The following is a 13,449-nucleotide window of genomic DNA, read 5'->3' as shown; positions in this document are numbered from 1 at the left end:
CCTCAGGTGATACACAGAGTTGAAACAAATTCTACTATACAAGTCATACCTGTTTATCTACAGTCTTCTCTCATCTACAACCATGAAAAGTGCAGAATTTATACACCCTGTCTGAGCTTCCAGAAAGTAGGGGAGCTCAATTTACACTACACCCTGACTCAGTGAGGAGAACTGAGAGCGGACTGGAAAGAAAAGACAACCCCTCCCCTTTCACACTGCTAATAGGAACAAAATTTAGACTGTCAATCACAGGCTGTGTGCTGGAGCTCCCTCTCCCATCACCTTATCTCTTGGTGTCAGGAAAACGTATTAGAAGTGACTCATGCAGATAGCAGAGGAACGAATTAGTGAACATAAATGACACTTGTGCTCTAGACTGAGACAAGTACACACTATAGAGGGATATGCTTTGTTCATATTTCATGTCTGAAGTTTATAACCACAATAATGATTGAAGAACAAATGTTTTCCCTGTACTTCCCTGGACTGTAGCATACACAGTTGGTGGATGCAAAGGACTGTACATGGCTTGGAGTAACAATAGAATCACTAAACCATACAATGTTTTATGCAAAAACAATTGCAAGAATTTTACTGTTGACTGCTAACAATATTACATTTACATAAAATAAACTTTGTGCACCACAGCAAAGGTCCCATGGTCTTCCAGTTTGACCACCTTGGTGTTATTCAAAATTTGGATGTTACCAATTTGGATCAAAGCATAAGGAAAATAGAAAGAAGTACCATTCGCAAAGCTGTTCATTCAAGGCAGAGCAGGGACAATGTCAATTTTGACAGACAGGTGTAGCTAAATGTTAACGAAAATAATACATTCTACGCTCTATATTCCATTTCCCAAAAAAGATAACCACAGGTTCACGTACCATTATGCATTCCTTTAAGTAGTTATATACCAGTGCTGTGATAGTAAATTTTTCTCCTTGTACCACAGAATAAGGCATGGTCAACTCAATGAAGTAAGGTTTAAAGGTAGTGAGCATAACATTACTCATCTCCCCAAAACCGGACTTTCCCAAGCAAAAGGCATCCGTGTCAAACTTTGTTATACTATCTGGTGTGGTCAGATTTAGTACTGTGCTTCCATAAGGGCTGTAAATGACAAGAAATTGTTAAAGCCAATGACAACACACTAATTATAAGTCTGCAAACTTAGGTATTTATTTAACTTGAGTATAAAGTTATTTTTTTTATTTTTTATTTATTTCTTCGACAAAAAGAGCGTATGCTCATGACAGTAAACAATATATTAACATAGTTCCTTATTAGCATACGTTACAAAAAAAAAAAAAAAAAGGAAAAAAGAATACGTCCATCCAAAAGGTAATTAACCAAGGTATATAGGTAACAAGGTAACAAGATGATATCAAGTGTAAAATATCAGGTCCCCACAAACTGTAAGCGGAGATCAGTTATTAAAATTTTATATGGAAGAGATAATTTACTCTTAAATTTTTATTTCGATTTGAGGGTAGTGTTTTTTTTTTACAAGTCTTTAGATAATTAGAAGCTCTAGGTGGTCCATCCAAGCTTGCCATTTTTTTTATAACCAAGTATATATAAGTTCTTTATTCATTGATTACTGTCCTTGCTGTATATTTTTTCATTGACTGGTATTACTTTCCTGTTCTACTATGGAAATTATTACTGCTTTATTGTATAACTGCCTATACACTGTTGTATAATCAAACAAAGTGCAGAGCAACCTCTCATGGACTTTAAGGCAGAACCACATATGGAAATATGTAAAAAAAAAAAAAATTATTAGGAGCAGATAAAAAGGACACACCATCCTATTAAAATAGCATATCAACAAGTCAACATATGTATTACAGAAGCATCCTATAAATTGTAGAAGATACCCTGACAGCATCAAATATACGCAGAGGGCCATCACTCAAGAGAAGAATGGTCGGCTCAATTGAGTTCTTTGGTAACTCCCAACATATTCGGGACCAAAGTCCTTCTTCAGGGGAGATAACAAGTAATTATATATATACAATGTAAATATATCTCCATATCACAACATTGTAGAAATATAATTACCCGCCATCATCCCTGAGGAAGGACTACAATAATTACCCACTATCTTGCCTGAGAGGAAGGACTACAGTTCTGAAACATCTTGTGAGTTACAAAGAACTAATTTGGACTAATCTCCTCTTAGTTGACAGCGAAAAATGTCGTCCCAGGAAGAATCGTACGATAATCGGATCAATAGTACAGGGCTTTCAAGAGCTGATCATGACTGTTCATCTGATATTTTATCGGACATGCACGAAAAAATTTCTCGTACGGTACCAGATCGTACGATTTTCATTTAGTCAGTATAGTTGTCATCCGAAAATACAATACAAATACATTACAACACATGACATCACTTTCCGTTTTTTTTTTTTTGTCGTACGAGAATTTTCGTGACTTTAATAACCTAATTTAATTTCTACTTGCGACTATTAAGCGAACAAAGTCATACGATCTGTCGTACGATATTCGGATCATGTGTACGGGGCATAAGAGGGGTTTCTCTGCACTTTTGTAGATTGCTATGTAGGATGCTGGCAGGTTTACCTACTAGAAGATCCCCCCCCCCCCCCACCTCTCGTTCCTGTAACAAATAAAAAAAAATTGTATTTTGTTTTATGTACATTAGAAAATGGTCAAAACCAAGAATTAGGGTGAATCTCTCCAGCAAGGAAAAATACAGAAATAAGACAGGAGTTCTAAACTAGAAATCGAAAGAAACAACTGCGCTAGGCTACAAAGCTGATTAAATAAGCGTAGCCTAAAGCTCTTGTTGTAAAGCAGCAACTAACCTACAAACATAACAGTGAATGAATTGGAAAAAATATATATAGTTGCGCTAAATCCTAATCCACCCTTGAGAGGTAGTAATATGAGTACTTTCACTAAGGAAGTATCACATGTGTACATACAGTATAAGAATATTATAAATGGTACAATTTATCATAAATGACCAATGAAAAAAATAGTGAACAGATCAAATTCATAAATCACAAGTGTAAAAACAAAACATAAATGTAAATCACACAGTGAAAAAATTAATGGATGTCAACACTAAAAATGACCATGTATGGTATAAGTCCAAAGCAATAAAAAAAGTCCATTAGTGACTTCAATGAAAGAAAACACCCATGTGATAATCCAAACAGCTGGACTCCTCCACCGTGTGATAGGTAAACTGGGCGGAACAAGCGGCGTGCTGACGTCATCACCCTTATCTTCTTGATCTCCAAACGGACGGGTTTGTCTGTTTGTGTCCGGCCAGCGCAACAGGCTTAAGGCTGGTCTTTTTCTATGGAAATGTGAGTTTTTGACCGTTTACTATTTTATCAAATAAACATCATTGGTTTTACACTATGTGAGGCATTTGTTTCCTTGCATGATATACCATACCAACGAGCATGAAAGCCGTGGAGTCTACCTGATGGTCTACCATACTGCGGATACAGTTGCTGTCATTTGCCCGCTGGGTACTACATACACGCTGGTTCAGGTCCACAGGACCATTGGTTCTGGTAAGCAGTTTACCTATCACACAGTGGTGGATTTCACTTTGGCTCTAGACTCTGTCAAGAGAGTCCAGCTGTTTGGATTATCACATGGGTGTTTTCTTTCATTGAAGTCATTAATGGACTTTTTTATTGCTTTAGACTTATACCATACATGGTCAATTTTAGTGTTGACATCCATTAATTTTTTCACAGTGTGATTTACATTTATGTATTGTTTTTACACTTGTGATTTATTAATTTGATTTGTTCACTATTTTTTTCATTGGTCATTTATGATAAATTGTACCATTTATAATATTCTTACACTGTATGTACACATGTGATACTTCCTTAGCGGAAGTACTCATATTACTACCTCTCAAGGGTGGATTAGGATTTAGCGCAAATATATATATTTTTTCCAGGAGTTCTAAACTGTCAACATTCTATTCAAAACTAAAAAAAAGCAAGTGGTTAAACTTCTCCACAACAGCTGTATTTATAGTGAGATTAAATTACACACAGGTATACTCTATTTACTAATTAGGTGACTTCTGAAGGCAATTGGTTCCACTAGATCAGGGATATGCAATTAGCGGACCTCCAGCTGTTGCAAAACTACAAGTCCCATCATGCCTCTGCCTTTGGGTGTCATTCTTGTGGCTGTCAGCGTCTTGCTATGCCTCATGGGACTTGTAGTTCTGCAACAGCAGGAGGTCCGCTAATTGCTTATCCCTGCACTAGATTTTAGTTATCAGGGGTATTTAGGGGTATCAGAGTAAAGGGGGCTGAATACAAATGGACGACACTTTTCAGATAAGTATTTGTAAAATAAAAAAATTTAAATAATTTTCCTTCCACTTCACAATTTTTCCTGGCACTGTAACTGGAGGCAATGAGTTCCATAGTGAACTGTTCTCTCAGACATCTTAAAACAGATCCCCATCCAAAAGGGGAAATTCAGCTTTAAGAACCCCCCACAATATGCCACATTTAGCATGTATTTTTTTTGACAGGTACCTGCTCCCACTTCCTCTCAAGTGAAAGTTCTTCTCTCCCTCTGCCTTCTTGCAATCCATGTCACAGGTCCCAGAAGATTGCCCAACCAATGGGGAGGCACAGCTTGTGGCTTCACAGCCGGGTGCCAACACTTGCAATCCTGGCGCCGCAGAGAGGCAAGGGAGAGAAGCAAGGCTTTGGGTGGCCGTGGGACATGCTACACTTTTTGTAGCCGCTGAATTTTAATAAACACAAAAATGAGTGGAACTCTGCTTTAATAGGAGGCTCAGTACATCACATCAATTTTCTTTGGCAATCCTTACCCCACAGAAACCAAGTCAAACAACCAAGTTTCTGGAAACAATCTCCTTATTGCAGACTTCTTTAGTTCATTCTTCTTTTCTGATTCTTTAGGGAGAAAAACAGAAGTAAGATCGAAAGAAAGGCTAAAGCAGGATGAGGAAAAACAACTACTGGAAAGGAAGAAAACACAGCTTGGTATTGGGAAGGTAGCAGGCGAACAATAAAATGGAAAGATCAACACATACAATTTAACACAAAGATGAAACATGGCATAGAGTTATAGTAAAAAAAACACCAGTTAGCAACATGAAAACAAAATAGCTTTTAGAAATAGTTGTAATTAGGAATGAGCCGAACACCCCCTGTTCGGTTCGCACCAGAACCTGCGAACACACCAAATGTTTGTGTGAACTTTAGAACCCCTTTAAAGTCTATGGGACTCGAACGTTTGAAATCTAAAGTGCTAATTTTAAAGGCTAATATGTAAGTTATTGTCCTAAAAAGTGTTTGGGGACCTGTGTCCTGTCCCAGGGGACATGTATCGATGCAAAAAAAAAAGTTTTAAAAATGGCAGTTTTTTCGGGAGCAGTGAATTTAATAATGCTTAAAGTGAAACAATAAAAGTTAAATATTCCTTTAAATTTCGTACCTGGGGGGTGGGGGGTGGTGTAAAGTTAGCATGTGAAATAGCGCATGTTTGCCGTACTTAGAACTGTCTGCACAAAGTGTCATTTCTGAAAGAAAAAAAGTCATTTAAAACTGACTTGTGGCTATAATGAATTGACGGCTCCTGGCAATTCAGAGAGAATTCATTCATAAAAAAAAAGCAAAAAAAAAAAATAAGCATGGGGTCCGCCCCAAATTCAATTACCAGGCCCTTCAGATCTGGTATGGATATTAAGGGGACCCCGCCGTCAATTTAAAAAAAAAATTACGTGGGGTTCCCCCCAAATATCCATTCCAGACCCTTCAGGTCTGGTGTGGATTTTAAGGGGAACTCCACCCCAAATTTAAAAAAAATGGCGTGGGGTTCCCCCAAAAATCCACACCAGACCCCTTATCTGAGCATGTAACCTGGCCGGCCACAGAAAAGAGGGGGGGACAGAGCATGCCCCCCCTCCTGAACCGTACCAGGCCACATGCCCTTAACATGGGGAGGATATCCCCATGTTGATGGGGACAAGGGTCTCATCCCCACAACCCTGGCCGGTGGTTGTGGGGGTCTGCGCGCAGGGGGCTTATCAGAATCTGGAAGACCCCTTTAACAAAGGGGACCCCCAGATCCTGGCCCCCTATATGAATTGGTAATGGGGTACATTGTACCCCTACCATTTCACGAAGGAAGTGTAAATAGTTGTAAAAAAACACACACACCGTGGAAAAAAGTCCTTTATTAAAAATAAAAAAATCCAGCGGTGGTAATCCACTCTCGATCCCGGGGGCTCCAACATTGTCGGTATCCAGCGACGGATGATCTCCTCTCTGCGATGAGAAGATAGTCCGGGATCCAGAGCACAGCATCGCCGGCCGCCTGTCTCCACCGGAGACAGCCCGGTGAACGACGCTGCTGAAGCTATGACATTTCTTATATTGGTGAGGCGGAGCCACCCGTCACGTGACCCCGCCCCCTCTGACGCAAGGTGTAAGCCTGGGCTTCCCCAGTGACGTAGCAGAGGGTGCGTCAGAGGGGGACGGGTCACGTGATGGGTGGCCCCGCCTCACCTATATAAGAAATGGCCTCTTTCCTCTGCTTAGTACACACACAGCCGCCAGGCACACAGCATTTTTGGCTCAAGAATCACTCTAGTGGTTTCTTTTTATTGGAGAACAATGAACTTGAATGGAGATAGGAAGCATAGGATACCCTGAACTGTAGAACCTGAACAACTTGAGGACTACCAACTTTTTGGCTGTGCATGGCAGACTTTGACAAAGGACTTGTACACCTTCAACTACACCTGTACAACTCCCCACAGTATTGCACCCTCGCTCGGCTGCACTGGCACACTTCTGGCTGTGCTACTCCCAGCAAAAGTCCTACATAATCTCTATACTGCTTGTGATCTGTCTTCTTCCCAGAGACTGTGTTCTGTCTCACAGACATTCAGCTAAACCTTCTTATCCCATAAACTTCAGATACCATATTTCTTTGATCTCAGTTCATTAGAACAAGCTAGGTGAAACTACAAAATGACATAAATAGACCTCAATAAGTACACTAGTGCATAGAATACAGCATACATAGCAGAAACAACGATATACAAGATGTGATAGTAAAAACTTACTTTTTAAGTTCTCTAAGGGGTGATGGCGATAGATTGAGCAAGACATGTCCTGCAGTGTCTTCTCAGAGCATGGTGGCTGTTCACTTCCTGTGAAGATTCTACCCAGAATTCCCTGCTTACTAACAACTTCCTTTACTACACACACAGTAATTAAATAAACAGAACTGAAGCAATACCAAAAAATAAACACTAGATGGAGCCTTCACTCCACATATGATTGTCTTATGTAAATTAAAATTTTTACATGTTATTCACAAACACAGATAATCATAATATAAGTCTGGTGGACAGAACACTCCCCACCTGACATCAAGTGACGTCACCAACAGAGTCCTCCGTAGAAAACAACAGAACAAGTTCGGTCACTGGTCTTAAAAATACTTTAGCCCCATTCTGTTGGAAGATCTTGACCTCGACCTTACGGACACGGTTATCCTTGCTTGGCAGTACTTTGGTGACCAGACCTAAAGGCCACATATTCCGTAGTGTCTGGCAATCTTTCATGAGTACAACATCACCAGGTTTAAGGTTAGTTTTTTTAGTATGCCACTTTTTCCTTACATGTAGAGTAGATTGATATTGTTCCCTCCACCAGCTCCAGAAGGTATTGGCAAGGGTTTGTTTCTTGTCTCCATTGACGTTTGTAAAGGTCCTTCTCACTAAAAACTCTCCAGCTGGAGTACCACTAAGACTAGTCTTTTGTGTAACATGGCAGGTGTGAGGACCACTGGATCTTCAGAGTCACTTGAAATTGATGTCAAAGGTCTGGTGTTAATGATAGCTATAACCTCTGCCATAAAGGTCACTAAACATTCGTCAGTAAGCCTTGCAGTGCCTATTCGTAGGAAGATAGAGTCAAGAATTCTGCGGGCTATGCCTATCATTCTCTTCCAAACACCTCCTATGTGAGAAGAGTGAGGTGGGTTGAAGATCCATGTACAGTCTTTTCACACAAGTATCTTTCTACACTGAGAACGTCTTTACTGTCTGTGTAAAACTCAGCCTTCTGAATTTCTAGGTTTGTCTCTGTTGCAATTAGTTCAGCTAGCTCTGTGGCCAATACTGCAGCACAAAGTTCCAGCCTGGGTATGGTGTGTTCAGGAAGTGGTGCAAGTTTTGCTTTTCCCATTACAAACCCTATGTTGCATTGTTCTTTAGTGTCTATGGTTTTCAGGTAAGCTACAGCAGCAATTGCTTTAACAGAAGCATCCAAAAACACACAAAGTCTTTGCATCTGAACGTCTGTAGATGGCAGAGGAGTATATGGGCGTGGAATTTTAAAGTTGGATAAAGCTGTTAGTGAGTCCTTCCACTCTAGCCATAGGTTCTGTTGGTGGGGAGAGGGTGGTCCCAATCTAACGACTCACATGTTAAATCTCTAAGTAGTGCCTTACCCTGGATGGTGACAGGTGCTGCAAAGTCTAAAGGTTTATACAGGCTGTTTATCGTAGACAGGACACCTCTTCGGGTAAAGGGTTTTTCTTCTGTGTTTACTTGGAAAGTAAAGGTGTCAGATCTTATGTCCCAAAGCAAACCAAGGCTGCGTTGCATGGGAAGCGAGTCTGTGCCTAGATCTAAGTCCTTTAACTCGTTAAAATGATCTTGGACAGGAAAGGCTTCTAAAACTTCACAATATTGCTTCCAACAGTAGAGAAGTCTTAAGTCGGAACAAGCAAGCATTGCTTGAGTTCTTTTGTGGAGACTGATTGCGGCTTCATTTGTGGGTAGTGATTTCAAGCAATCGTCTACATAGAAATCCTTGTCCACAATTTGTCTGACATCTGACCCATACTCTTACTCTCCCACTCTGAGGCCATATATAGCAACTGCAGGGGAAGGACTGTTGCCAAATACAGTGGGGCAAAAAAGTATTTAGTCAGCCACCAATTGTGCAAGTTTTCCCACTTAAAAAGATGAGTGGCCTGTCATAGTCATGATAGGTATACCTCAACTATGAGAGACAAAATGTGGAAACAAATCCAGACAATCACATTGTCTGATTTGGGAAGAATTTATTTGCAAATTATGGTGGAAAATAAGTATTTGGTCACCTGCAAATAAGCAAGATTTCTGGCTCTCACAGACCTGTATCTTCTTCTTTAAGAGGCTCCTCTGTCCTCCTCTCATTACCCATATTAATGGCACCTGTTTGAACTTGTTATCAGTATAAAAGACACCTGTCCACAACCTCAAACAGTCACACTCCAAACTGCACTATGGTGAAGACCAAAGAGCTGTCGAAGGACACCAGAAACAAAATTGTAGACCTGCACCAGGCTGGGAAAATGGAATCTGCAATAGGCAAGCAGCTTGGTGTGAAGAAATCAACTGTGGGAGCAATGATTAGAAAATGGAAGACATACAAGACCACTGATAATCTCCCTCGATCTGGGGCTCCACGCAAGATCTCACCCCGTGGGGTCAAAATGACCACAAGAACGGTGAGCAAAAATCCCAGAACCACACGGGGGGGACCTAATGCATGACTTGCAGAGAGCGTAACAAAGGCTACCATCTGTAACACACTACGCCACCAGGGACTCAGATCCTGCAGTGCTAGACATGCCCCCTGCTTAAGCCAGTACATATCCGGGCCCATCTGAGGTTTGCTACAGAGCATTTGGATGATCCAGAAGAGGATTGGGAGAATGTCATATGGTCAGATGAAACCAAAGTAGAACTGTTTGGTAGAAAAAATTGTTGTGTTTGGAGAGAGAATGCCGAGTTGCAATCAAAGAACACCATACCTACTGTGAAGCATGGAGGTGGCAACATCATGCTTTGGGGCTGTTTCCCTACAAAGGGAACAGGACGACCGATCCGTGTACATGAAAGAATGAATGAGGACATGTATCGTGAGATTTTAAGTGCAAACCTCCCATCAGCAAGGGCATTCAAGATAAAACGTGGCTGGGTCTTTCAGCATGACAATGATCCCAAACACACCGCCCAGGCAAAGAAGGTGTGGCTTCATAAGAAGCATTTCAAGGTCCTGGAGTGGCCTAGCCAGTCTCCAGATCTCAACCCCATAAAAAACCTTTTGGAGGGAGGTGAAAATCTGTGTTGCCCAGCGACAGCCCCAAAACATCACTGCTCTAGAGGAGATCTACATGGAGGAATGGAACAACATACCAGCAACAGTGTGTGACAACCTTGTGAAGACTTACAGAAAACGTTTGACCTCTGTCATTGCCAACAAAGGATATATAACAAAGTATTGTGATGAACTTTTGATATTGACCAAATACTTAATTTCCATCATAATTTGCAAATAAATTCTTTCCATATCAGACAATGTGATTGTCTGGATTTGTTTCCACATTTTGTCTCATCATAGGTATACCTCAACTATGAGACAATTACAGGCCTCTCTCATCTTTTTAAGTGGGAGAACTTGCACAATAGGTGGCTGACTAAATACTTTTTTGCCCCACTGTATGTGCATCCTAATGCAGTATTCTGTGATGTTTCCAGAGGGGTTGTTGTCTCTGAACCAGAGAAACCTCAGAAAGTTTCAGTGTTCGTCTTCAACAAGAAAGCAATAGAACATTTGCTGTATGTGTGCCATAAATGAGTCTTTGCGAAAGCGGAAAAGTACTCCTTATAGTCTGTTGTTGAACACAAAGCTGAGTCTTAGACTCCGCGCCCTGGGCGATCTTGGGTTCACGCTTCCTCTCTAATAGCAGCAGTCGGCTATAGGGTTCACTACCCTGTGGTGCATCCCTGACCCCAACGGGGTGCACTTGTCACCTGGCCACAGGTGACCTGACAGAGTAAGGGGGGTTATAGCCCATGTCAGTTAATTTTTTACCATCCCTGTCCCATTGTAGAGATTTCCCTTCACTTCCTGCCCCATAGTCAAACAGGAAGTGAGAGGAAATCTATACAAATTAAGGGAATTCATTGTCCCCCATCCCCCCCAGGCCCTCAGAACTAGTGTCCCCATATGAAAATTTCAGGGCGGGTCTTAAATAGCAAGGGGTGTGGTCTTGACCCAAAGGGGTTGGTCATATTTAAATTAGGGGGTGTATGAGTTTAGTCAGGCTTAGGGCAGCACAAAACCTAAATACACTACTGCATAAAGGCAACTTGGCCCACAAGTGTTAACATTAGAGAAGCAGAATTTTACTGCAGCTAGCAGTGATATTGCCAATACTAAAGATTTTACTACGTAATGCTTGCACATAGATAGTAGACAGCAAATGGACCAAACTGCTTTTGTACTTAGCGGCCGGTTCCGGTCTACATTTTGCATTGTGCAGAATAGTTTTCCTTATATTTCACTATTCAACTATATCAGGTTGCACCACTGGTGCCCACTTATGGTCCAACTTCATTCAAAATTATTAACTAGAAATATAAGTGTTTATGTGTTAAATGGTACATACGAACAACAGCCTCCTTCTCCAGGTTCTTCTCCCTTTTAGGAGAAATGCGTTTTGTATAGTTGGTAAGGGAGCACAGCACAGGCTTCCGGATCTTCAGGTTTGTAAAAGTCTTTAGATTACTCTCCTATGGAGTAATAGTGTAAGCAAAAAAGTTAACACAATGTTGCACTTCTTTTCTGATATTTATAAAATTAAAATAACATTTTGTTGTAAAATATCAGTTAGGTTAATTTATATATGTTTTTTTCCCCCCGTTTTTAATGTTTTTGTTTGAACACAGCTCAAAACTAAAGAATGCATAGCGGGACCACCCTCGGAATGCATGGAATTGATGAAGTTTGACTTGAACTTTGTATACATCAGTGTAGTGGAATATTTTATTCACCCTCCCCATTGTTTTGAATGGATTTATAGTTATTTATTTGGTGACCAAGAAAAAACATAGTGCATACATATACAGTATATACCCATAGCAAATAACACTAGACTATGAACATCGGATGACTCCTACCTGTATATATATATACAGTATTTACCCCCTGGGCAGGGTTGAATAAACCCAAACCCCATTGATAAGCAAAGCCCCTCATCAATGCTCTGACAAAAACGGAAGTGTTAAATTATGGAGGAAGCCAGTTCCTATATGTACGTATGTACCCTTTATTCTGGATGGAGTGCATTCGTTTTACTACAACATGTGAACTGTGGAGATTGGAATGGTTCTGTACCCTCCACAGAAATGTTTAACAGCATATGTGTGAACTTTCATTTCCTGCTTCCATTGTCCAATAAGGATCACAGCGAGTTGCTGGGCAATGGGATACACTAGCTATAGCTTTGGTAAGAGCAAACAGTGGCTGAAAATATTACATCTTATGATGAAAAAAAAAAAAATGAAAAAAAAAAAAAAAAAAAAAAAAAAAAAGAATAAAGACATATGACTGTGTGATAAAAAATTGAAAGCTCCCAGCTGGTAAAGTTAAATGTAATAACATAAAGTGGTACTAACAGTCTGCCAAGACTATAAGGAAGGCCCAAACTACCACTATTTGACTAAACTAGGTTTACAGCACAGACGTTTTAAACATGTACACACAGCAACAGATCTTCCAAATAAGCCCCTTTCTCTTTAAAGTGACCTGCTTGCTGAAAACAATTCTTCTGACAGTGACACAATGGAAGAAGGCGCAGCACAAGGTTTGCAACTGGTACCCCACGTTCAAGAGGCTGGAGAAAGCACAGATCTAGCAGGAAGCACAAAAAGAGAGACTCTGAGGTTTGCAAAAAAAAACACCAGAGGACTGACAAAAACAAATGATGATCAATATTTCAAGCCAGCAGCTGAAAATTGGAGAGTTAAAAGTCCTCAGTCCTGGGCTTACTTTCTGTCCCAATAACGATCTAAATAAGTTTCAGCAAAGGGATTTTAAAAGTTCATGAGAAAACCTAAACTGAATCAACATTTTCTGCTTCCTCTGGCCCTAAACAACTTTTGTTATTAATTTTTTATTTTATTTTTTACAAATTTCCTCCTCTCCCTCCTCTTTTCTACCCTTCCTGCCTTCCTCTTTACCCCCTGGTATCCTTCTCAATGCTTCCATTCCCTTTTTCTCTGGTCCGATCCCATCAGAATTTTTCCTCGTTCTGTTAAATACAATCCAGCTTCCCCCCATTTCCCCCATTTTCTAGTCTCATCCCACTTGCTACATCACAGTTGTTCCATTTTGTATCTATATTCTACTTTTCTTATCCATTCACACATTGCCAGACCCTCTTGTTCCTGCCAGTGTAGTGGTATTAGGCTTTTAGCAGCATTTAATAGATGTGGTATCAGTGTATTTTTATAATGTTTTATTGGAGTCTCCATACCAACGTTTCTCAACCTGTGTGCCGCGGCACACTGGTGTGCCGTGAAGAGTCCCCAGGTGTGCCGCGGCA

General features: G+C 40.5%; 1 protein-coding gene across 1 annotated transcript in view; it reads right to left on the bottom strand.

Moving 5' to 3' along the window:
• LOC120910398 (alpha-2-macroglobulin-like protein 1) overlaps window positions 1-13,449 on the bottom strand; it is a 268,848-nt gene that overhangs the window by 122,234 nt on the left and 133,165 nt on the right. The window contains exons 17-19 of the mRNA XM_040322155.1: window positions 11,512-11,635; window positions 4,859-4,943; window positions 888-1,113 (exon numbers count right to left, since the gene is read on the bottom strand). Coding sequence (XP_040178089.1) covers window positions 888-1,113; window positions 4,859-4,943; window positions 11,512-11,635 — 435 coding nt within the window. The remainder of the gene's footprint in view (window positions 1-887; window positions 1,114-4,858; window positions 4,944-11,511; window positions 11,636-13,449) is intronic.

This window comes from Rana temporaria, chromosome 8 (genome assembly GCF_905171775.1).
Source record: "Rana temporaria chromosome 8, aRanTem1.1, whole genome shotgun sequence".
NCBI classification, from domain to species: domain Eukaryota; kingdom Metazoa; phylum Chordata; class Amphibia; order Anura; family Ranidae; genus Rana; species Rana temporaria.
This window is presented reverse-complemented; position numbering and strand designations above follow the sequence as displayed.